This window comes from Glycine max, chromosome 6 (assembly GCF_000004515.6).
Source record: "Glycine max cultivar Williams 82 chromosome 6, Glycine_max_v4.0, whole genome shotgun sequence".
Lineage (NCBI taxonomy): Eukaryota > Viridiplantae > Streptophyta > Magnoliopsida > Fabales > Fabaceae > Glycine > Glycine max.
Window position 1 is genome coordinate 5,240,860 of NC_038242.2, and position 24,733 is coordinate 5,265,592.

Genomic DNA, 24,733 nt, shown 5'->3' on the forward strand with positions numbered 1-24,733 from the left:
TATCCAATCAATCTTTTGATTGAATAATCCCATTTTACTTTCAGTTCATTTTAATAAGATCTCTTGCTGGATTGGGCCATATCTACCTGATTGTGATGCATTATTATTATTTTTCCTCATTAGTAAAGCTAAAAAAAAATCACCGTAATTAGTTGATATACAGATGAAATAAGAGCATCTACAAATATCGGAATTAAGTTACAATGAGAAACGGATGCAATAAAGAAAATAGTCTTGGGGAAACTATGGTCGCAACAATCGTAAAAGATTTCTACACGAAAACTAGACGTTTAAATTATTTATTTTTATTAAAAATGTAATGTTGTAACTTGTAATGCTAATTAGTTAATGTGAATACATTCAATTTCTCTTCACCCTCCTCCCTACAAGTCATTACATGGTTAAATTTTCTGTCTTAGGTTTAGTCACTTAGATGAGCACAATACTGGCTAAGTGGTGAGAATTGAAGGAATAAGTTTTGATTTGCAACCCAAAATCCGAGCCTTGGTGTCAGGAAAATATTCAAACCCCGGAAGATTTGTTATGGCTCCATCATTGGTTACTTGTATGGGGTAGCACATTAGGTGGTGAAATTGTCTTTTATTTTCAACAAATGTTTCCATTGAGTACATGTCCCAGTTGGCCTCAGCAAGTTTATTCACATGATTGATGCATTCCAAATGTTCGGGAAAATCGAATATTTTTGACCCAAAACCATCATCCCCAAGGTGCTCATACCATAGTGCACGTCGAAATCTATATATCTCCCCTTTGGGTCGCCCACTCGATGCTAGATGACGTGGTTGGAATGCACCCATTGCAATCTCTGTGTCTCTTGCACCCTCCATTGACCTTTCATTTATGTTAGCTGAACCAACGATTATGTATTCGTCGTCAACTGAGGGAAGCAAATTAAAGTCACATTAATACCAATTTGTTAATTCATGACCAAACATGGAAAGAACATATATATACAATAACAAAGTCTTATCCCACTCTAGGTGGGTTGGCTACAAGAATCATAAAACGTCATTCAACTCAGTTAAAAATAAAAATTTTAAGAGAAAGATCATATATAAATATAATCAACAAAAAATGGTTCATGCACACTTATTTGCCCATGGACAAGAAAGAGATGGAAAAGAGATAAGCATAAATGTGATATGTTATAATTGTATGTACTCTATACTCTATAGTCAAATAAATGGTATTTGATCTCTTACCTATCATCATTTTGGAATGAACATAGATCATGAATCTCCTAGAATTTTGTGCTCTTCCATAGTCACTATCAGGCTCTGGTTTCTCTAGAGGAGTATAATCTCCTGGATCCTTATTCTCCCTCTTGCCAAGGCAAAAAAATGTCAAATAATCTCGAGGGCGTGCTTGAATGCCAGTTTTTTTTAAGGCATCAGTAATGTCAGAATACATCATCTCCATGGTTCTCTTCTGCCAATCCAATATTGCCTGAACCGAATCACTGCTAGGTACACCTTCTGGCCACATAGGGATAACTATGTACACAGAAAACCTCTCTTTTGCTTCAATCTTGCTTGCAATCTTCAATGATATCTCCTTTGGTATAAGATGCAAAGCACCAATGTCCTCAACCACAATATCACCACTTGCTTGCCAACCATATGAACTCCCTAGGAAGTACTGGTTCTCAATGTAGATGAAGTTTTTCGCACGCCGAATAGCATGAATGTATGCATCCTGAATGCTTCTCTCGATGACATTGTCTTTCCCACTAACAAGGCCTAATTCAGAAACTTCTTTCGGGGTTTGGGGGAAGCCAGAAGCAGCACCACCATCAATTGATCTAAACAACTGAACATTCCATGTTTCTTCTACTCCCACTTCTGATTTTTGTGCTTCAGATGGGTGGACAAGAATCTCATCAAGATCATCAAGTGAGTACAACAACTTCTTCCCAACTTGCTTCTCCCACCTTTGCTCAAAATTGTACAAGACATCCCAAGCAATAGGCCCTTCTAGCTTGCAATGAATGTCATGCCACGGCTCTCTTGGACCGCCTTTATCTATGGAAGCATTTGGGAAAGTTGGCTGATGGAAATCATTTCTATGCATAGTATTCAAAGTTGAAAATAGAGGATGATCCCTTGTATCATACCTCCCATCACAAAGATCAATGCCACCTATGAAACTTATGACACTTCTCTTCTCTGATCCTACAACATGGCCATCAACTACTACACTCTTCTGGTGGTGAGTGAACATTGTTGAGGTTTTAAGGCCTTGAACTATGCTTCTTCCATCATCCGGGTTTCGTGGACACAAAACACATTGCACCTTTGTGCCTCTAAAGTAACCAGCAGTTTCCTGATCATGTGTTGCCATGAAGCCATCTTTCAATTCTGGAACAGAAGTTCTGTCATTCCAAATAAGCAAAAGAACTTTAACACCTTGATCAGCTTTCCTCTTAAGTAACTCCCCAAGTGTTTCTGATTCGTCTTTGTCTCTAACTAAGGTGATTTCAGTGTAAACAGCCCAACCAGTTATGTAAATAAAATACTTAGCCTCATTAATGGCTTTGTTAATGTCCTCCCAACACATTGCTGGCATGTAATCTTTTTCTTCGGATATTGGAATGTAAGGGACAACACCAATGCCACGTGGGACATGAGCATCCTGGTACAAAGTAACATTGCAACCTTCTCTTTGATTGAAAAAAGTACGAGGTACTCCAAAAAATGGCATGCTTATACCCTGAGACCATAGACATGTTGTGTCATCGGTGACATCGTAGAATTGCACGCTGACACAGATTTTGGCGTGACCAGGTACAGGACGTTGATCTTCTTCGTCTAATATCTCAACCCAACGCTTAACTATGGGGCCCTTGCGAACTTGCTCCACGGGGACAGAGGCTCTTCCAATTAGAGTTGCTCCAATTGGGTTACCATCTTTGACAGTGAATATGATCTTTGAGATTTGATGGGCACAGTAGATTTCGAAGGTCTCGTTCCACCTGGGGTGAGAAGGTTGGTTTCCTATCATTCTGGTTCGTCCAACCCTTGCCTTGTCTAAATCAATTGTTGCATAGAGTCTTGTTCCAACAATCTTCATCAAATTTTTACATGTTAGGATTAAAAAAAACAAAGGAATTAATGTGATGGCATTTGTTTTAAGATATTACTTTATAGGTTTAATTGCACTTTTCGGGGTTGGAGTATTCTAATTAGTCAATTTTGATCCCCATACATACAACATTTTCAGAATAAATATGTTTAGAATTTAAAATCAAATGTAAGTCTCAAAACTCTTTTATTTAAATATTGTAATACAATTTTAGTTACACGGAATGATGATGTGACAATTAATGTATTATTTGACACATCATACATATGTTGACATGACTTAATCATATTTTTTATTCTTATAATATTATAATCACTAGAGAAAAAAGTGTAATAAAATTATACTAACTGTGCTAAATAACACATCAATTTGTTGAATATTTAATGAAAAATCCGAAGATAAATCAAAATCATACTATTGCAATACTTGAGGGACCCATTTGCAATACTTGAAGAGACCAAAATTGGATAATTGTGACTAAAAATATAATTAAGCCAAATCTATATTTTCATAAATACTATAACCAATAATGATATATCAAAGTAAATTTAAAACATATTTTTTAAAATTCAAAATAACTTAAATAAAAAAATACGCAGAAATGGAAATTATAAGTGCATTAAAAAACAACGTGATATTACTATTTTACTCCTCATCAAGAGAATAAAAATGAAATAAAACATGATATTACTATTTTTTTCAGAAATAAAGAATTCTCAAAAATGACTTTTTCAAAACTTAATAAACATAAAAGAAATAGAAAAAACACGCTACCAAATTTTCATTTTCAGAAATCAAGAATATCCTCTCACAAATCTTCCTATCTTTTATTGTAAGTATTTATACTTTTAACATGTTAATATATTTATTTTTATCCAATACTTAATATAAATGGTAATAAGAGATTTTGTAAAAGGATGGAGCAGGAAGATTTAGAATCATTGGTAATTAAATAAACACACTTTACAAAAGTGAAAGAACTAAGTGGCCAATAATTAAAAGATTGAAAAGTTGGTTATTGTTGAACATACCTCAGGCCGGCACAGCAGACATCCCTTGACTTGGGCTAGAAATCTCTTCCCCTTGTGTGTTGTGCCCTTTGTTCCCATATTTTTAAAGAAGAAAACGAAACACAAAGTCAAAGAGCTTAAGCGTGTTAGTTTCTCTTGAAAGTAATCCATGAAGCATTGGCATGCACAAAAGCTTCATTAGGAGAATTCATCACCGAATAGAACTTATCAATTGATGCCCGGGTTGCATTTTTTAGGGAGGGAAAGGTCACACTGTGTATGGGGTAACCATGGCTATTTTTTTTTTTCCTTTTAATTCTCATGATTAGCTAAGAATAAATAATATATAATTATTTTTTAAAAATTTAGATGAAGAATGGTTTTTTTATTGATTGAAAGTCTAACTGTACATGTGTATTAAATTCATCAGACAAATATGATTGATTATATATCCCAAAAGAAATTATTAGTTTTCGTAAAATTATTGTGATTATGATGTGTTGATAGATTAAGACTTTTCTTTATAACATGACTACCCATTCATTCTCTTGGACTTTTATTAATCTTATGTTAGTTGCTCAATAAATATTTCTGGACCCGCCCCTGCTTGTTGGGTAAAATTGTAAACTTTCGTTTTTATAATATATGCATTAACCTTCTGTAAAAAAAATATGCATTAATATAAAGCAGGAATAATGAAGATACCTTCTGGCAGAAATCCAAATGACATCCAGTATGTAGTCTATCAACTTCAAATATGGTTACCTTAAGCGTCCCGTGTAGCAACTGAGGCATTTTTGTTTCTATGCTATGATCTGTATCATAATCACAGAAGGTAATCAAATTGAGTGAAATAAAATTCGAATTTTCACAAAATTGTAGGAAACTTTTGAGGAATGGCTAAATAAAGCAGGGATCGTTTCTTAAATGTGATGAAAAAAATAAAGGGTCACATTTAAGTTGATAATGATACATTATATATGGAGAGAGACACGGAAAGAGAATATAGGGAGGGTTCTGTTTCAAGAAAGAGAAATGTGTTTGGAGAACATAAAACAAAATCCAGAATCAGTTCCCTCCTTGGCTTGTAAGGAGCACTTGCCTACTTGAAACGTAATAGGAAGCCCGTTTTTCCAAGGTAGGTGGCTTGTCCACGACCCAAGTTACCATTTTGTGTGTACAGAATATGCAGTTATTTGCGATTAATTGCAACTTCTTTCAATAATATACGTTCTTACTCAATTTTTCTTTTAAAAAATAACATTTGTATCTAGTGGTTACCTGTTTCACAAATATCTCTACAAACATATTTATGAAATTATTACTTCTAAATAAAAGAGCTTACTTTATAGTATGTAGTCTGAGTGGAAAGATTTTTTTAATTAATTATAAATCATTTTAAATGAATTTTGAACATGTTATTATTAAATTAATAAAGCTTAAATATATATATATATTTTAAATCTTTTGCAAAATTTACTTATAGTCTTTAAAACAAATACTATTCTTGTTCTTATATTTTTTTTCATTAACATTATCGATACCCGTCATTATTAGAAAGTGTGATTTGTTACATCATCGGCTAGCTTGATGCAAATGTTATGTGTAATTTTTTAAAAAAATTATGATTTTAGATTATTTTTTTTCTTTTCATGAAATTCACTTTTAATCCTTCAACAATAATTTTTTTTTATCGGCTTTAGACCCTTGCCTTTTATGACCTGTCTGGAACAAAAAAAAAAAAAAATGAGTAGTACAAAAAAAGTTTGAAATGTGAATTAGAGGAAAAGTAGGAAAAAAATTGTTAATGTTGTTTCCAAAATTACTCCTTTCATTCTTCAATTACTACACCAAAAAGCTTTAAACACCAAAATGAAATCTAAAACTAGCAAATTATCCTAAATCCCGTTTAGTTAGATATCTATCTAAAAATATGGCTTTAAATAAAGGAAATTAAGATGATCACTACTCTATGTCCCTGAAAATAGGCTAATCTTTTTGTTTACAACTTCACCCAAAAAAAAATGTCCCCGGAAAGGTAAACATATAAGGAAATTATTAACTTCCTAAAATAATTTTATATTATCATTTAATTATAATTTATTATATATAATAAATTTATTAATTTTTATATTAATTATCTTAAAAATCATATCAAAAATATTTTTGATTACGCTAACGTTATAGTCATTAAACTCTTGAAATAAACATTATCTTAATATTTAAAAATTTCAAACTGATATTATTCTTTCCTGTTAAAAATTAACGTTGTGACAAAAAATTGGCAAATTAATTTATTTAAAGATAAGTTTAGCATAATTCTTCACAAAGACAATATTTTTTTTTATATAAATTTAATTGATGGCCACATTTTTTAAATGACCAATAGCGAACTGGACTTTTCTCAAATATTAAAGTGATAACATCCTACTCCTAATTTATTACTCTTGGCCCATATGCATTTTGTATGTCTCTACCGTCATTATCACTATCACATTATTTCATCAACAGTAAGTGAAATGGACTTCATATTGCTAGGGGTCGTGACGATATTTTTTTTATTAAAAAATGCTTTCAAAATTTAAAATAAATAAATAACGTAATTAAAATTTCCAATTTTTTTAATTAGATAGCAAAATTTAAAAAAAAAAAAAAAACTGGACGACATTGAGGAAAGCCCAAAATTTTGCCCCACCAATAAATTGACAGACCAATAGCTCCAATGATAAAGAGACATTTGGTTGTGTAAATAAACAGTCAACAATCGTCAACAACCTTCGACTATACTAGACCTATTCCTTTCCTAACTAACCCCAAAAAATGAAGATGACGAAGTCAATTTCCATATTAATCACACCACTCTCACTCACGCTTCCATGTTAGTACATTATTATATCCATAAATGGTTCATTATGTTTTAAGCCACACGTACAAAGGAGGGTAAAAAGGGAAAAAGCAAAGTAGTTACTATCGTGATAACCAAATTTCAACGAATAAACTCGTACAATTAATTTAAGTCCTTTCACACTACTCCAGTCTTAACTACTTGGGAAATTAATTAGCTAATTGTTTTAGGGTTCCTTTTTTGTATTTTAAAATTACAATCTTTGCTTCTATCGAAAGGTCTTTTTTAAAAGCTATAATAATTACGTAAATCATTTTGTTTCAAGTTAAAACTCAAGAAAAAACTGTTTTCCCTACTTTTCTTCATAAGTTAAAGAATAACATATTTAAAATTAATAAATCATACAATTATTTTTTATAATTCAAACAGATGAATCTTTAATCACGTAAGAAGTATTGTAGCGAAAAAAATTGATTGTGACAAAAGAAAAATATGTGAGAAATAAGGATTTGTTAAAGCAGATCTACTCTTTTTGATGGATATAACTTTCTTCTTCAATGTGAATCCTCCAATCCCAAGTTCAGAAAGGTTAATTCTATTATTGTTAATATTTAGAAGACAGATGCTAATTAATTTTGCTACATTTTTCTTATTATATATTATACAAAGGTTGAAAGTGATATAAAAAGAGAGAAAAAGAAACATGTCATACGACGAGTACTATAATATAAAAATAGAGAGAAAATTAAGTATTTATGTTGTAAAAGTTGTATATATGAAACTGGTATGTGGTACTCAGGCTATTGCACAAGCTACATTGATTTTTATACACATTTTAAAACTATTTATTTATATAATATAATTCAAAAGGAGTGTAATTATACATGTTTTGATTTTTGTTTGCTTAACGTAATTGTCCTATATATAATAAAACAACTAAATAGTGTTAATATAAAATATTGGATAGTGTTAATGTCAAATACACTAAAGTAAGAAAAACAAAAGATAAGTAATTTTCAAGATAAAATACAAGTTTAAGATAATAATAAAAAAGTTAAGGAACTAAAATCAGTCAAAAATGAAATTTAAGAATTAAAAATAGAAATCCAAAGAAATTTAGGAATTAAAAAGATAATAATCTATATTAATTTTTCTAAGACACATTTTTGACAGGATATATACAATTAGATCTCAATGTAAGCAAATTCATCTATAATAGTCGGTGCATATAAATGAAAATACTCTCAAAACCAAATGTGCATATTCATATAAACGAAATTTCTCTTTTGATATGTAAATATGAAAAATATTGTCGACGAGTATTTAGGCTATGTGTGAAAATTTTAGAAAATAGTTTATTTATGATGATATTGAAGAAATAATTTAAAATTGCTTTCCAATAAAAATATATTTATTATGTACTTATGTAAACCTTTTTAAAATTGCATATAAATATTAATGAATAGAATAATCATATATTAATAAAAGAGTTTAATAGTTATACGTAAAATAATATCATACTATTAATTAATCATAATCATGGTTGGTATGATTTTTAGGTTAACTAGTAAAAGTCAATAAATTTATATTCATAATAGATTATAATTTGATGAAGTATTTTAAACTATGAATGTATAATTATTTTATTTATTTTTAAAGGAAAACACGCACATTTTATAAAAATTAAAAAGCATAAAAGATTTTCCAATGAGATAGAATTCACGTGTTGAGTACTGAGTAGGGAGTTTTGATCGCTTTCACATTTTCACGCAATTAAGCTGCCCCCCTTACTCTGCTATGGACTTAATATATGTGGAAGATGTCCGCAGGTTAGTCTTAGCTGAAAAGGTGAAATTACAGTCTTTATTTGGGTTTATTTCTTTCACACATTACGTGTTGCAAAAGAAGCTAGCTAACCACTCTCTCCAAGTTTTTCAACGTGTGGATGGAAAGGAAATATTTTAGAGAAATGGAGCACAGCTTGTGATATATGCTGTAATATTTGTGGGCAGAAGTAGCCCTACCCGCTTCTCATCATTTATTTCAGTTGTTAAGGAGCCATGGATTGATTTATTAAACTTGTATGTGCAGGTACAAACTTTTATTGCATGTCTACTGTTTTTTCACTTCCACTTTCCGTCCTCACCGACAACCCATATATATTTCGTTATGCAAACACTTTCTTCACTTTGTACCTCAAATCCCCCCCCCCCCCCCTATTAATTCCCTTCACCCTGCCCCCTCGTACTTCTCTAACCCTTTCTTCTTTTTATTTTACATCTCTCTCTCTCTCTCTATATATATATATATAATCAACACCATCCACTACTTTCTCACGCGCCATTAACAAAGATATGGTACAAACAAAGAAGTTCAGAGGAGTTAGGCAACGCCAGTGGGGCTCCTGGGTGTCAGAAATTCGCCACCCTTTACTGTAATCATCTCATTAACTAATGCAACTCACACAATGCTGCTTCTTTCATACATCATTGTTACATTACATATATAAATAAATTAACTTTTCCTTCTTTTTTTTCTCTTTTCTCTTCCTATCTTTTTGTTGAGTGCAGGAAGAGAAGGGTGTGGCTAGGGACATTTGAGACAGCTGAGGCAGCAGCAAGGGCATATGACCAAGCAGCCATTTTGATGAATGGTCAGAATGCAAAGACCAATTTCCCCACCTCAAAGAACCAAGCTGAAGCTGATGACAACAACAACACTGACACTTTCTTATCTCCAAAAGCTCTTTCAGAACTTCTCAGCACAAAGCTGAGAAAGTACTGCAAAGACCCTGCTCCTTCCCTCACTTGTCTGAGGCTAGATGCTGATAATTCCCACATTGGAGTGTGGCAGAAAGGGGCAGGACCACATTCTGGCTCCAACTGGGTCATGAGGTTAGAGCTTGGAAAGAAACAAATTACCGAGGAGGGTAGTGAGTCAACGGAGTCACCACAAAGTAGTACTAATGGTGCTACTGAAAATAATGAAGTAGAAGAGGAGGATAGAGTGGCTTTGCAGATGATTGAAGAACTACTTAATTGGAACTAGAAGAAGAAGAAAAAAAAAGGGAACCTTAATCCGTGTCATATATAGTTCTTGAATAGTAGTCCTTTTTTCATGCTATCCTTTTCAATTCGTTTACTTTTGTGCTTTCTGTAAAAAAAATGTTTGTCAAAGTGCTGATATCTATATGATGATGGCCAGTTTGATAGTTACTTATATTATACACTTTTTAAGATATATTGTGATTGATGGTAATTATGCATCAGAAGATGGATCAATCTAGGAACAAGGAAAAGGTACTTTGTGTGTCAATTTTAATTATTCCTTCCAAGTAAAGCAACGCCTGGGAAAAAATCAGCCACAGGTTACTTCCAATCCAAACCATATATATGTGTATTCCTGTAGACATGCATGGCTTAACAGGTTACTTCCCATTCATAATTGAAGCAATGATTGTAAGAATTCTACTTTCAAAACCGCAACATATCTCTGCCTATGCTTTTTCCTCTTTCAGCTAGCTTAGTGTATATATATATATTTATATGTCTGCCTCTTTCCTAAACCCATGTTACTGTAACCTATTATCTTGCCTGCAGGTGTTTATACTAAATGATGAAATATATATAGATACAGCTGTATTATGATCAGACATTAATATGTAATATTTCTTTTTATCTTTTTTTATGTAATAATTCTTTCCATGTTTAGACTTACCCATCTTTATTCTTTTTCCTTTTCTTCTCTAGTGTTCGAACAGAATTCAGTGTTCATAAAAAAGTTTCATGATTTAACTATTTTAAGTGTTAGTAAAGTTTTTGATATATAGAAGTATCTTTATATCATAACTCATTATACTTCGGGTTTAATGTTAAGTGTACCCTGTCCTGGATGAAGACAAATAGACAATTAGCGTGGTTTCTTTTTAAGAAGTGATGAAATAGTGCCCGATTGGATAATCGTTTTGAAGGAACTTTTGGGTGTTTGAACATAATTTTAGAAAAGATAATAAGTCATTTTCGTCTTCAAAAAGTAAAATTTATTGTCAGTTAAAGTTCTTGAAAATATTAATAAAATTTCAAAAAGGTTTCGAAATTATATTTTATATCTATTACTTTAGTTTTGTCATTAAGAACTCTTCTTAGAATTAACATTCATGCCTATATCACATATTATTTATTTATGTAGCAATTAACAATAGGGGATGACACATTTATCGTATACATGCAAAAAATAGATAACATCGTTATTTTAGTATTCGATGGAACTATCACGTGTATATTATAGTTGCTACCTAGATAGATAATATGTCACATAAACACAAGCATAATTTTAATGAAATTCTTTTAACAAAAGCTAAAGTGACATACAAATTATATTTTCAATTTTTTTAAAAATTTAAATACTTTCAAAAACATAAATGATAATGAATTATATTTTCAAGACGTGTGGTTGTTTACCCTTTTAGAAAATTATACTCTTTATATCTTTTATTATGAAATTACTTTGGTAGGGATGCAATGATTATTCAAACAACACACACACGCACACACAACTTAGTCAGTTTTAGTCTTTCACTTTCTCTTTGCATATTATTTTCATCTCATTTTTTTATCACACCTATTATTCTTTTCTCTGTATTTTTTTTCTTCTTGTTTTTCTCTCTTTCCTCTTATCATAAGATGAATTTATTATTTTTTAAAATAATTATTTTAAAAATTATATCAACGGTAGTTTTTTTTACAGTGTAATTTTGTTTTATATACTGGCACCTAAATATATATTATTAATTAAAAAATAGACTTGATTATTATATAAATTAATACCTAATTTTTCATCACAAAAAGTAATAAAAATAAATTTAAATAATTTCTAACATATTATAAATTATTAAAATGTTCTAATATAATTTTTGCCATATAGATAAATTATTGACATCTAAATCATTTTTAATTTGGTCTATAGAATATAATTTTTTTCTATCTCCCTTTACTCTAATAGGTGACATCTATAAATTACATTTTCTTCATTTATCAGATTAACATATTTCAACAAGTGAAATAATGAACTCAACTAAATTGGAAGGAATTACCTACAATGAAATAAATAAAAATGAATTAAATGATAAATATTATATAAAATATAATAAAAAATTATTGGAAATCATAACATTTCCATGTTATCTATTTCTTCTTGAGCTTCTCCATGTGTTCCATACACGTACAGAAACTATTTAAACCAAGATTTTTTGTCAATTTTCTTTCAAACGCACTTGTTTCTAATCGATATTATCAAATATATCTAATTACCCAATGCAATAAATCAAATACATGAAATTTACTTCACCAAAAAAATATACATTTAATTTATTCTCTCGTTGATTTTTTACCTACTAACACATAGTATTATGCAATAACACAACTGTATAGTAAATTTCTTTCCTACCTTGAGTGCACTTTTGCACATATAACAATAGGAAGTAGGAACCCTCCTTGATCGATTTCATCTACACCTTACTTGAATTTTGTATTTTATATTGCCATCAATTTTTCCTTCATTCTAGAATTTATAGAATAGTCATAAACTATATTTCTTATAAACTCAGATGAATAAATACTCCCTTCATTATAAAATAATTATTATTTTAGTAAAAAAAATTCTATTTATTTATTTAGATATAATTTTTTTACTTTTTCCTTCTTTTTCTATAAGAAATGCTTGTTGAACGAAAATTTTGCACACACTATATGCACCATTCAGAAAAAAAAAAAAAAAAGAACAGCAAAAAACATATAAATTAAAAAGGTACCATTGAAGGGAGTATGGCCAAGAAGCCAACATACAATAACAGTAGTATGGCCAACCTCCACCCCTTGCTATCATCCCTACTGCATTGAATATGAGGAGGGGGGAAAAGGTAAAAAGAAAACCAGGCAGAACTCATACAATCAATCATATAACAGCAGGGTATATGATGGTCCATAATCTAAGGATATAATATAAATATTTTAAAGTTTATATTTTATTAACTTATTAAGTATGAAAATAAAGTTAGTAATAAATAACTTATACAAATAGAACTCACCAAGCGGAGTCTAGGACAATCAGTTCTCAATCTCAATGTACTTTAAAACTTGGTATAGTTTGGTCATTATGCCTGTTACTTCCCCCTGTCCAGCCCTCTCTAATATTAACTCATCTTGCCTTTTTCTTCTTCTATGGTAGATGAACTTTCCTCAAAATTGCTAAACCAAACCTCGGAGATAAGGAATGTAGAACACAATTGGATACCCTAAGCATAGGCATGCTGATGTATTTTATAATACATACATAGCTCTAATGTAGAGGAAAGAAGATTATTGCCGCAAAAATATCTACTCTTTAATCAACCGTGTATATGCTAGTGTGAAAAAAAATGAAGGACTTGGTATTCTGTGAGGACTAAGCTACGGCCTCATTTGATCTCAAAATATGACAATTAAATGAAAATTTCCACAAACAACATTAGGGATTTTACTAATTTAACTTGAAATCTATGATCACTTCATCGAATTTGCATTGAGATATGATATAGATGATGTGATGAAAAAAGAAAAGTGGAATAAGAAAAAAAGTAAGGTAAAAATAGGTTGAATGGTAAATATTTTCCATTTGCATTTTCCATTGGCAAAGCTGTCCTAATGTCACTAGATTTAGAAGAAAAAAGATTAAGTCAATCACCTAACTACTTGATCTGTAATCACATGCATAGATTGTACATGTTTATGAATGAAAGTTCGTACGACAACAATAAAATTCGACAGTGAAAATAATATAAAACTTTTCAACTATAAAATCACATGCCAGACTCCATTTTTGTCTAAAGTAACTGTGAGACCAATTATATCGTTGTATCTTAACTTCCAAGTTGAGCTATAATGGAATGGCTGTGGAGCTTTCTACAAATTATGAGTACGGGTCAGTCAACTTATATAAAAATGTCATTTAATTTTTAAAATTATCAAACCTTTATTATTTTAATCTATTCTTATCATTTTAGAGAGTAAAACAACTATTATTTAATAATGTCAATAACTAACATGACAGTTATTTAATAGTTTCACGGATCAAAACAATTTGTATATTTTCAAAGATTAAATTAGTCGATGTTCATCATTTTGAACACTAATTTGATTTGATACATTATATCATTTTTTAAGTAACAAAATGAATGGAAGCTACTGGCTAGCCAGCATCTAATTTCTGTGGCCTACATTTAGCAGAAGTTAGCAAGGATAGACATAAAGAAGAAATTGACATAAAGGAAGAGATGACACAAGTAGCTGGTTGCTTAATAAATGCTCCATGCATCAAGGAGCAATCTATCTAGTAAGCGTACCGTTGTCATCGGTAAGATTTTATTTTATTTTTATACGTGAAAATTATATCAATAATTTATGAATCTTATTCAATCAATTGAGTCAATTTTTTTTTTTACTCATTAGTAGAATATAATAAACTTTTTAAATTTTTTATTATTTGGGGTTAAATTTTAAGGCACAAATGAGTTGATGAACACGACAAAAAAGAGAGAGAGAGAGAGAGTTGAAGACACCTTGAAATCTTGAAGTCATCATGCTATAATGTGTATTAATGTCCTTAATTTATGGTTGTGGTTGTGGAAATGAAGATACACACGTTACCTCAACAATGTGTTCATGTACTTTTGTGGGGGAGCTCTTCTTGAAGAATTAATTTCGCACAAGTTTAGTAGGTGACCGTACAACAACACCATTTTGGAAGCCCCTTTCATTTGCAAATTGAACAGGGATGTTTGTCAACTGAAAGTGGTGGCTTTTCTTCTCAAGAACCCGAGCTGCCAAACCATACACACAGGCTTTCACTAATTAATCTATTTTCCCAGAAATAAGAGACTACTAATCAGTGAACGTTTGTTCATGAATTAGGCTTATGTGTCACCCATTGTTCAGTGTTGATAAATTAATTTCCAATATTTTTGTTTAATAAAAAAATGAAAGACTAATCTTTGAGGATGTTATAATTCATTTTAAGAAATTAATTTTCTAAACATATCACTTTCCAACCAAACCATGGTCGTGTAAATAGTTAGACCATCAAGGATTGGTCTTAGATCTATTGAAAATATGAGTATGGATGTACATCACAATAAAGTATTTGCATTATATTTTAATATTGTAATTATTAATTGGTAAGATAAATAAATAATTGAAAGAGAAATTAAAAAGTATAACACTATGTACTGCAATAAACACAAATTTACACGTAAAAAAATAATTTAGTTATAAAATATTAATAAATAATTTTATAACTGAAAAATCTAAAAAATTAATATAAAATTAATAATTAATAATAATTTATATTTTTTTTAAAAATGGTCTTAAATCCATAAATATCTACACACGACTCTGCTTCAAACATACGAATCTAAAGATGAAATTTCTGACAATCATATCACACAGTTAATTTCCAAGATTAATTAATCTACAAATAAAAGAAGGTCCTGCATCCACCAATTAATTGTACTATGATATATATATCTATAGATAAAATATAAAGTTCTTGTATTTGTATCTATATTTGTTCAGATGCATTCAAATATGGTCGGACACAATATTAAACACTAAAAATTTCTCAAATAAATTTTCCTCCAGATTGTTTCTGAACTACATAGCAAGAATCAAACACCTCGATCTGATTCTGCTACAACGTGTGACCGTGTTTAGATTCAAAGTGCCTACCTCTGTAAACGCTGATGTTACCCAACGATTATTGGAGACATTTTTTAACATAATAATTAGATAGATGTATGAATTTTATTAAGGTTAAATTAATATGTAAGTTTCTATAATCTCATCAAACTTTTAATTAAGTTCCTCTAATTTAAAATATTTAGGTTCTTGAATTTTTAAAATAAACTTAATTATAATATACTGAAAATATAATTTTTTTTACTCCTCATTCAATCATAAATTATCATAAATAGAAATATTATTAAATTTGGTGGGAATTACTTTAAAAAAATCACATTTATGCTGATTTTTATTTGATTCGTAGTATAAAAAAAATTACACTACAACGTATCAATTTTTTATTTTAATTCTTAGACACTCCTTGGGCTAATAGAGGCATCTTTCGATAAAAAAAAATTGTTTATAAAAAAAAATTCTTTTAAAATTTTGTAATTAAGTTCTTGAAAACTAACTGTTAGAAATATTAGATGATACTAATTGGCTTTTCTGATGTTTATGTTGATTAGAGATCTGTAAAAGAAAGATAACTTTTTCTAAAATAACGAATTTGTTGGTTTACTTTCATTGTCAAGCTTTGTCTTTGGTCTACCATCATTCCACAGTCCTACAAAGGTTTTGCATATCGACATATGAACAGAGGGTAATAACCTTGAATTTGGAATAAATGTATCTCCGGTTGAATCATTTGACTAAGAGTGTTTGGTATTATCGTTGTGTTGAACGGATATGCGCAGGTTTTGTCAGAAATTTTAAATTTAAATTTTTGGTTCAAAGTCCGTTTGAGAATTTCTCAACGAAAAAACAAACATGTACTGATTGGTGTCATTGTTAACTAATCTATTATTATCTGAACCTAGTCTATAAATTTCTGGGCCTCAACGATCCCATAAAATATTTTTTAGTTTTGTTTCCTACTTTTATTTTTAATTAAAAATATCACTTTATCTTTTTATTTCTTAAAAAAAATTGTATATAAAAGGCTAAAATAGAAAAGAGTTCAAATTAATTTTTACTATTTGCGTACAAAATTTTTAAAACAAAAAATAAAGTAAAAATAATGTGTCCCTTTTATAATTATTTTTTTTTTCAAATCAGGCAATCCTTAAATTTGAAATTTTGAATTTTTTTTATTAATCAATGTCAACCAACCTTTTTGCCTTTGCTAAAAATCTAAACCACTTGGCACTAACTATAAGCCATCTTTTCAGTCCTTCAATGTACACTGTCCACAATCTTTTATTTATGTTTGAAGCTTATAGCTTAAAATAAAAGCAAACAAAAAATAAAAATATTTTCTCAAATCAAGAAATCCTAAAATTTTCAATGTAAAAATGTATTAATGACAACCAACCTTTTTGCCGTTGCCAGAAAATCTAAACCAAATGGAACCAACTATAGGTCATCTTTTCAGTCCTTCTATGTGCACTGTCCACATTTTTTCAATTTATGTTTGAGGCTTAGAGATAAAAAAAATGTAAAAATCTTTAATCAAACAATTCTTAATTTTTTATGTAAAAATGTTGTATTAATGAGAACTAACTTTTTTCTGCCTTTGCCAGAAAATCTAAACCACACAGCACCAACTATAAACCATCTTTTCAGTTCAATGTGCATTGTCTATAACTTTTATTTATGTTTGATTCTTGGAGCCCAAAACAATAAATTGACTTGTATATATTAATTTACTTAGTTTGGATAATTTCTGTTAATAAATATTTATAAGAGAAAAAATGAAAGTAATGAAATAAGTTCTCTCATAAATTAAAATCAACTTACATTCCACAATTTTGTTAAAAGTTTCCTCTTTTAACCTTTTTTTCTCCGTAAATGCATAAAAAATATTAACATATATTAAATTAAAGTATTATTGTGAAGAGTAAGAAACAAATTCTAACTAAATCAAACATGTAAAATCAATGTTGCCATCATCTAATTAGAGATAAAAGTTAGACCTAAATTTAATGGATAATTACAAAAAAAATCCACGAAATTAGATATCATATTTAATGGATAAAATCAATGTTGCCATCGTAACCTTTTCCTAGAATTTGGTAACTCCAACAATTGAGTTATGGGAGAGATTTTAGGTTGGTTGAGTGTCTAAAAAAAGAAGGAAAAGGTCGGATTCAATCTCCTAGATTAATAAAAAAAATTAATAAATAAATAATTAATATTTATCTATTAAAAAAATAATTAAATTATGTGATATCTTGGTGATCATGGATGCTAATTTTATAGTTCAAAGATTAAGATAAAACACCATTCAGGTCCCTAAAAATGTATAGTATTATCAAATTAATTTCTGAAAATAAAAAAATTCAAATCCCAAAAGTGTAACCTTCCAATCACTTTAATCCAAAATTTAAAAGTTTAAAAATGAAAATGTTGAATGGTCAAATTATTTTTTTATCCTTATTATCAATTGTAGTAAAACGCAAATTGAAACAATATGTAGCCTTGTCAAATATAAATAACTTTTTTTAATTTTTATGCCACTTCCACCGACATACCACAGGCACATCAGCTGCGAACTAATCATCTGCTTCTTATTAGTTGACACATATGTACTTCGCCAAGACATTTAATTCCCAAGAGCTTTAACTGTGCCTATAAGCCAAAGATCTCAATAATAACTTCACTATTGTTTAAAATACTTATGAATGCTGCACACAAAGATTTCAATGATAGCTTCACCATTGTTCAAACTATGTTTAGAAAGCTCAAGAAACATAATTTAATCACAATCACATACATATAACCGCATGCACAAGACTACTATAACAAAACGGTCAAACAGTATCAAATGTAACTAGACTAGATACAGTCTTAAGCCTCAAAACCAGAGGCATTTCCTGGCTTGGGAACAAACCTAGTTACAATCGAAGCAGCTAAAGTGAAGACACATTATACGTAATATTATAGGATGGCAGAGTGGCCTAGTAGCCAAGAGCAAGCTCAATAGAATTATTATAACCTTTCAGATAGATACTTTGCCAGAGAATCAACTGGCTTAGTTGAGTCAAAATTTCCACATCTCTGATGTCGTTGCCTTATCTTTGTGCGAGCTAGGTAATCAACTGCAATCCAAGGAAAACTCAACATCACCGTACTTCCCAAACTATCAGCCTCTTGGTTCTCTGAGGATTTATCTTGCAGATCAAGGGATTTTTTCACCCACTCAGGATGATATGTCACCTGATACCAGGCCGAAGCTTTCTGCTCATAGAACAAATTTTTTTCTTCCTCGCTTAATTCTCCAACATCTGAATTCAATTTCTCAAAAGTGTGCCTAAATTCTTTTTTCAGGGCACTGTAAGAGTGCTTCAGCCTCTCTTTAAGCTCCCCTTGCTTCCTACTGTTGTATTTTGGCATAGACCAAATCTGTCCAGTAACAACTTCCTCTTCTCTTTTCACTTTGTATTGTCCAAGTAGCCCACTCAATTGGCCATCATATGAGCATTTTTGCTCCCACGCATCAGCAATAAAATCAGCAGATCCTGGAACTTCAAGATCTTTATCATACGGTATATCGCCAGTCACAAAGTTCAAATAGGGAGCATCAATATCTTCATCATAAGCATCTTTGATACGCCGGTAAAGTCTACCCAGGATTTTCTTCGACCTGTAAGACTGGTGCCGCTCTTTCCCCATGAAATCAGGGTACAATTTTGGTTTCAGATGAGGAGGCATAGTGACAAGCTTCCCGGTCTTTGGAAAATCAACAGCAGTGGCTGCTAGCTCGGCCAAGTGTATGCATTTCTCATCCAAGGCACCGTAGTCACTGGAATCGGCATGTACCACATGTGCATTGCAGATTGCACCCAAATGTTCATTTACCATGTTTCTGACAAAAAATTCTATGATGTCCTGCAATGCGGAAGACAAAACAACTTTAAATTGCTGACTCATTTTAAGAAAAAACACACCATATGTACAACAAGACAAGTTAGAGGACAATGTGCAGAGCATGTAAACATGTGCAAGAGAACACACTAGCAACATATACCTCAAATCTATGATTGAATGTGACTGTGTAGAATTAGTTCCAGCATACTCACAAACTTTTATGTTTGAGATCAGATGAAATATTGCCCAAGTATGAAATGTTATTACTATAGGCAAGTCCCTGTAGTGAATATGTCATTTGAATTACAATCAAATGCATGACACATTGAGACTATGAGAATTCATGTGAAAAAAACAATCCTATGTAAATATTCCCATGTATAGCACAAAGCATACATGGGAACAACTTTAAATAGTTGACTCATTTTCGCAATGCATATTCAACAAGAAAAATCACTCCAAATGTACAACAAGACAACTTAGAGGACAATGTGAAAGAGAACACAATTGCAACATATACCTTAAATCTTTATGATTGAATGTGACTGCCGAATTACAGCATACTTGAAATTTTATGTTTGAGATCAGATGAAATATTTCCCAAATATGAAAAGCTATTTACTATAGGCAAGTCCCTGTAGTGAATATGTCATTTGAATTACCAATCAAATGCAGGAGGCTATGAATAATTCATGTGAAAAACAACAATCATATTTTAATGTTCCCATGTATAGCACAAAGCATACAGCTAGCTAACTATGGAACTTCATAGAATGAAATTCAAAAGGGACATACTCGGGTCATCACTTGACGTGTCTTAAGTTTGCTTTCTTGAGGGGCATACTCCATAGGTATCCAGCTCCTCTTACTTGGTGGAATGAGATTTTCATCCCATGTGACAAAATATAAATCCCCGTCAAGGTCACTTCCAGAAGCTTCATTTGTATGGGGTCTGTCACCCTTTTGAGGGAAAACAAGACAATCATTTAAATGATGTAAATCGGGGGCATCAACTGCCTCCAAAACTCTTACATCTCCTGGATGAAGGCAAGGATTTTTTGCTATAATCACAAAACCTTTAACTACATGCAGGTTCTTTGTCTCTGAAAATCTTGAACCATGCTTTGAGAAACAATTTTCAAGAGAAGGAGTAGACACTTGAACAAAGCACTGCCCTTGTTCAAGCACGCCCGACTCATCTAAGACACCCATCAACCATCTCCCAGACGATACAAAAATCCTGGACTTTTCTCTAAGTCCCCAAAGCTGCGCAGCACGTGTAGAAGTTAGCATTCCTCTAAGATGAGGTTCTGTTAGGGGACTGAAGCCACAACTTAACATTATTGCTGCAGCATTCCCATGCTCAGCACATGATTTGGTAAGAACATCGAAAGCAATATCTGCATCCACAAGCATTTGATTTAACTTCAAAAGCATTGCCTCCTGCATTTGCCAAAATACTTCATCAGGCACACCCAGTGCTGAAAGCAATGTTATAATCTGCCGGTTAAGAAAACCAGGCTGAAACCTGGTCCAAGCACAGATCTCCAAGATATTATGAGTAGATTGAAACTTGTTCATACTAGGCCTCAAAGAAAGTCTGACTCCATCCCCTTTGGCCGGCCAAGAGGCCACAACCCCTTTAAAACCAGCATATCTGATCTGGTAAGCAGAGGGTACATTGTCCAACTTCAACTTTTCTGCAACTTCCCTTGCAAGATCATGAGTGATAACACCAATACCATCAGAGAAAATGTAATTGTTCCTCTCAACATCAGGTAGCATGGAGTTAACTTCATTTGCAGCAACTTCAACTGTTGCATAAGTAGACGAGAAGCATTGTCCCATCCTAGCAGCACATTTTGCAACATTCCTCTGATTAAACTTGCCCATCCAATTTCGTATATCATCACATCTTATTTTGTCTTCAGCAAAAAACCAAGCAGATCTATCTCTAAGTTGATTGGATGAAAAGGCTAAAAATGAATATTTTCGGCCACAAAAGTAAAATCCCTGTTCCAAGATAGTCTTGACCCTTTTATATATTTTTGTCCTTTGAGAGAAAGAATTCGATGTGATTTCCTTCACTATAGGAGCAACATAATAGTTAAGAGCATTCACATTAATTGTTTGCATGCCTTCATCCATAAAGGTGACTCTCAAGAAACAATCTGAAACTTCTCTGAATTTTCTGAGAACCCTGTTGGACAATTCAACTTCAGGCGGTATACAATAGGCTTTTGATGGAGTAATAACCAATCTTCTAACCTCAACAATATCATCCAACTGTTTAGAGATCTGATAAAGTTTAGGATTTCTGAGCAACCATTCTTGGACTATTTTTAGCCTCTTAGTTGCATCAAATACTGGGCGCTTGTAAGAACATAAATGCTTCAGGGCAGCCACATTGAGCTCCTTAGGTTGATTTTTCAGCAATTCAAAAAACCTATCCGACAACCTGTGCTGATTGAATATGCCTTTATGTACAATAGCATTGACCAAAAACATTATGTCAAAAGCAATGTCCTTCTGAAAATGTATATAGAAGAAAGCATCTGACATGGGCACACCAAAATCAGGTTCATTCAGTGTCCTAAGTGTCTGTTTAAGTGCAAGTTCTTGCATTTGCACTCTTTGACCTTTCAGATAAAGCATGGCCTTCATCAATTTTGCACCATGGCGAGGTGGGATTGAAATTCTATAAAAATTGCATCGACCAATTGCCCCACTGGGAGTAAAATCAGTGGTTCTAATCCAAGGATCATCATCATCTAGCAAATCAAATGGTACTGATTCTTCAATGTCATCATCGGCAGTTCTGTACCAAACCCAAGGTGAAGAAGCTAGGTGCAATAAAACAACGAGATATGATGTATCATTATATCTCTTGATCTCATTAATGTCTCTAACCAGGAATCCCACCTGAAAATCACACTTTATCACTGCTTTTTTTTCTATCCCTTTGAATGAGAATGCAGTATCCCTACTGAAACAAAACCTGCACATGCCATCAAAGGGATCCACAAGAAATTTTACACCTTTATCAGGTCCTCTCCAAGAAACAAAAAACTCCCCTGGGCTAACCAAAGTCCCAATTTCAACAAGTACATCAGACATCTTAAAAGGAGTTGTAGTTCTCCTCCTTTGGTTCAGGAAGTATGGATTTTCAGGCCCACAGCTGACCTTTAAGGGTTGATTCTTCAAAAATAGATCACAACAACCTGAAGCATTCAGGGCTGCAGTCACAGATTCCGGAGATGCAAAATGCACAAAGGCATGGGGCTCCACCTTCTTATAGTTATCCGTTCTTCTAATATTTGCAGTATCAATGATATTAAATTCTGGATATGACTCTGGAGGGGTCCAAGAAGTCTTCAACCTACACCTGTACACAAGTCCAATTTTATCCTCCAAGTAATTCACGAGATCACTTGCTTTGACCTCACTGCCAAATCCGCCAATGCTAATCTGAGTAACCACTGAATCCTTTTCACTTCCTTCTAAGTCCATGTTCTCAGTAGTATGTAAATTCTAAACCACACAAATTTGCAAGTTAGATTAACCTTTTTGGAATTGCCAACATAAATCAATATTTGAGAATTGAGGAAAAAAAATACTCATCTAATGGAGATTCAAAGTGGGGGGTTTATGAGCATGAAGAGAAGACTAGCTCAAAGTATCATCAGCTCTAGATTAACTTTGGTTACAAAAATATATTTAAACATAACTCAATAAATCAGTCATCAAAAATAGCAAATTCAATGAGTATAGAAAGAACAAGATACAGGGAGAGACAGATGCACATAGAGAAATGGATTTGAACTCTGAGCATGGTTTTGTATATTTAGGAAATTATGAGAGCATTTTCACAAACTGATTTTTTTTTCAAAGAATCCTATCAATAAGAACCTTCTTCTTCAGAGACAGACACAACATATCCTACCCTGCCCCTTTTCCACTCTTTCCTTACTCCCAAAATATATGCACTAAGAAAACTAATGATACAGAAACAAATTGCACCAAGAACAGGCCACCAAGGCTTCACTAAAATATGAGACAAATTTCCCACATATCAGTTCATGGTGCAGCGGAAGAATGAAACAATTTGACACACAAATCAAGAAGAATATGATAATAAATCAGAAATATTATTCAGATTAAGATCGCTGCAAAACAAATACAAATCAGAGGCTTTAAGTATGTGTTTGGGTGAGTGTCTACACAATTAATTTTGAATGCAAGGTTTTAAAAAACAGTCCAACATCAAGGTAATTACGGGAAATAATTTCAAAACGGAAACTAAAAAAACTCATAACAAAACAGAAATTAATCATTTGATTTCAAACTCATTGACTCACTTTCTTGACTAAAGAGTTCATGCGAATTTACACGAATTCATCGAGTATACCTGAGTTTATCCAAAAAAAGAGTTAACAGCGAGTTGATTCGTTTTTACAACTAGAATCATAAAGTCCTAAGAGCATATGAGTTAAGAAAGAAATTTGACAACAATGGCTTCGAAGCATTTTAGAATACCCACGATTCAAAACACAACCAAGTACGAAATCCAATGTCGAAAAAAAAATCTTGGGGCAAAGAAGAAGCAGAAGGCATTAAATGCGAAAAGCTTACCCAGTAACGAAACCAAACGCAGGATAGCGTTGTGATCAAATCATGAAAGCAATCATGCTCCCACGTAGTCTCGCTCGCAATACCCTTTGATGAGAAAGGATTGATACATTAGAAAAGGGTAATAGAAAGTGATGTACCTGGGTCTTTGTATGAGAGTGGGAAGTGAAGGAATTGCGATTGAAGAGAGAGTTGCAAGTTGACGGGTCAAGTCTAGTCTGATTGATTCAGTTTGCGATACCTTCTCCACGAAGTTTACATTTTACGATACACACACAAAGATAATGTGACTCAGTGAGACTGAGAGTGTCGCTATTCGCTACCATTGTTAGGGCTAAAAAAAAAAAAACAAAGATAATATTTTTATAAATTATTATTTAAATTATTTTATAATAATTATTTAAAACATAAATTTATTTATGATGCACGATGAATTATGATTTCATGAGTCTATAAAACTTTTTATTATAACCATTTTTTCTCTTAAAATAAAATAGAGTTCCACACATAATGTATTTTAATTGACTTAA

The 24,733-nt window shown here is 31.7% G+C and overlaps 3 protein-coding genes across 4 annotated transcripts; 1 reads left to right on the forward strand and 2 right to left on the reverse strand.

Annotated features, from left to right (window-relative positions):
- Positions 1 to 283: 283 nt before the first annotated feature.
- Positions 284 to 5,089, reverse strand: LOC100794115 (phospholipase D alpha 1). The gene is made up of 4 exons (XM_006581295.4): positions 4,818 to 5,089; positions 4,134 to 4,199; positions 1,224 to 3,084; positions 284 to 898 (listed from the first exon to the last, which is right to left on the reverse strand). The coding sequence occupies exons 1-4, from the start codon at positions 4,905 to 4,907 to the stop codon at positions 450 to 452; spliced, it is 2,466 nt and encodes an 821-aa protein (XP_006581358.1). The 5' UTR covers positions 4,908 to 5,089; the 3' UTR covers positions 284 to 449.
- A 3,764-nt stretch (positions 5,090 to 8,853) lies between these two features.
- LOC100794649 (ethylene-responsive transcription factor SHINE 2) lies at positions 8,854 to 10,168 on the forward strand. The gene is made up of 2 exons (XM_003526361.5): positions 8,854 to 9,391; positions 9,528 to 10,168. Exons 1-2 carry the CDS (start codon positions 9,312 to 9,314, stop codon positions 10,003 to 10,005), a joined length of 558 nt encoding a protein of 185 aa, XP_003526409.1. The 5' UTR covers positions 8,854 to 9,311; the 3' UTR covers positions 10,006 to 10,168.
- Positions 10,169 to 18,351: 8,183 nt separating this feature from the next.
- LOC100795178 (RNA-dependent RNA polymerase 6) lies at positions 18,352 to 24,513 on the reverse strand. Of its 2 annotated transcripts, none has more exons than XM_006581296.3 (3): positions 24,344 to 24,513; positions 20,370 to 23,105; positions 18,352 to 19,595 (listed from the first exon to the last, which is right to left on the reverse strand). In XM_006581296.3, the coding sequence occupies exons 2-3, from the start codon at positions 23,082 to 23,084 to the stop codon at positions 18,696 to 18,698; spliced, it is 3,615 nt and encodes a 1,204-aa protein (XP_006581359.1). In that variant the 5' UTR covers positions 23,085 to 23,105; positions 24,344 to 24,513; the 3' UTR covers positions 18,352 to 18,695. The 2 variants fall into 2 exon arrangements, with proteins under 2 accessions (XP_006581359.1, XP_003526410.1); XM_003526362.4 differs by having other exon boundaries at positions 24,207 to 24,513.
- Between the last annotated feature and the right edge of the window lie 220 nt (positions 24,514 to 24,733).

Excerpts from the sequence above, each read along its gene's own strand:
- LOC100794649 (XM_003526361.5), top strand. The coding sequence starts at position 9,312 with ATGGTACAAACAAAGAAGTTCAGAGGAGTTAGGCAACGCCAGTGGGGC. Across the intron at positions 9,392-9,527 it reads GAAATTCGCCACCCTTTACT|GAAGAGAAGGGTGTGGCTAG; the intron begins GTAATCATCTCA and ends TGTTGAGTGCAG.
- LOC100794115 (XM_006581295.4), bottom strand. The coding sequence starts at position 4,907 with ATGCCTCAGTTGCTACACGGGACGCTTAAGGTAACCATATTTGAAGTT. Across the intron at positions 3,085-4,133 it reads GTCTGCTGTGCCGGCCTGAG|ATTGTTGGAACAAGACTCTA; the intron begins GTATGTTCAACA and ends AATTTGATGAAG. Across the intron at positions 899-1,223 it reads TCATTCCAAAATGATGATAG|TTGACGACGAATACATAATC; the intron begins GTAAGAGATCAA and ends TGCTTCCCTCAG.
- LOC100795178 (XM_006581296.3), bottom strand. The coding sequence starts at position 23,084 with ATGGACTTAGAAGGAAGTGAAAAGGATTCAGTGGTTACTCAGATTAGC. Across the intron at positions 19,596-20,369 it reads CACGTCAAGTGATGACCCGA|GACATCATAGAATTTTTTGT; the intron begins GTATGTCCCTTT and ends TCCGCATTGCAG.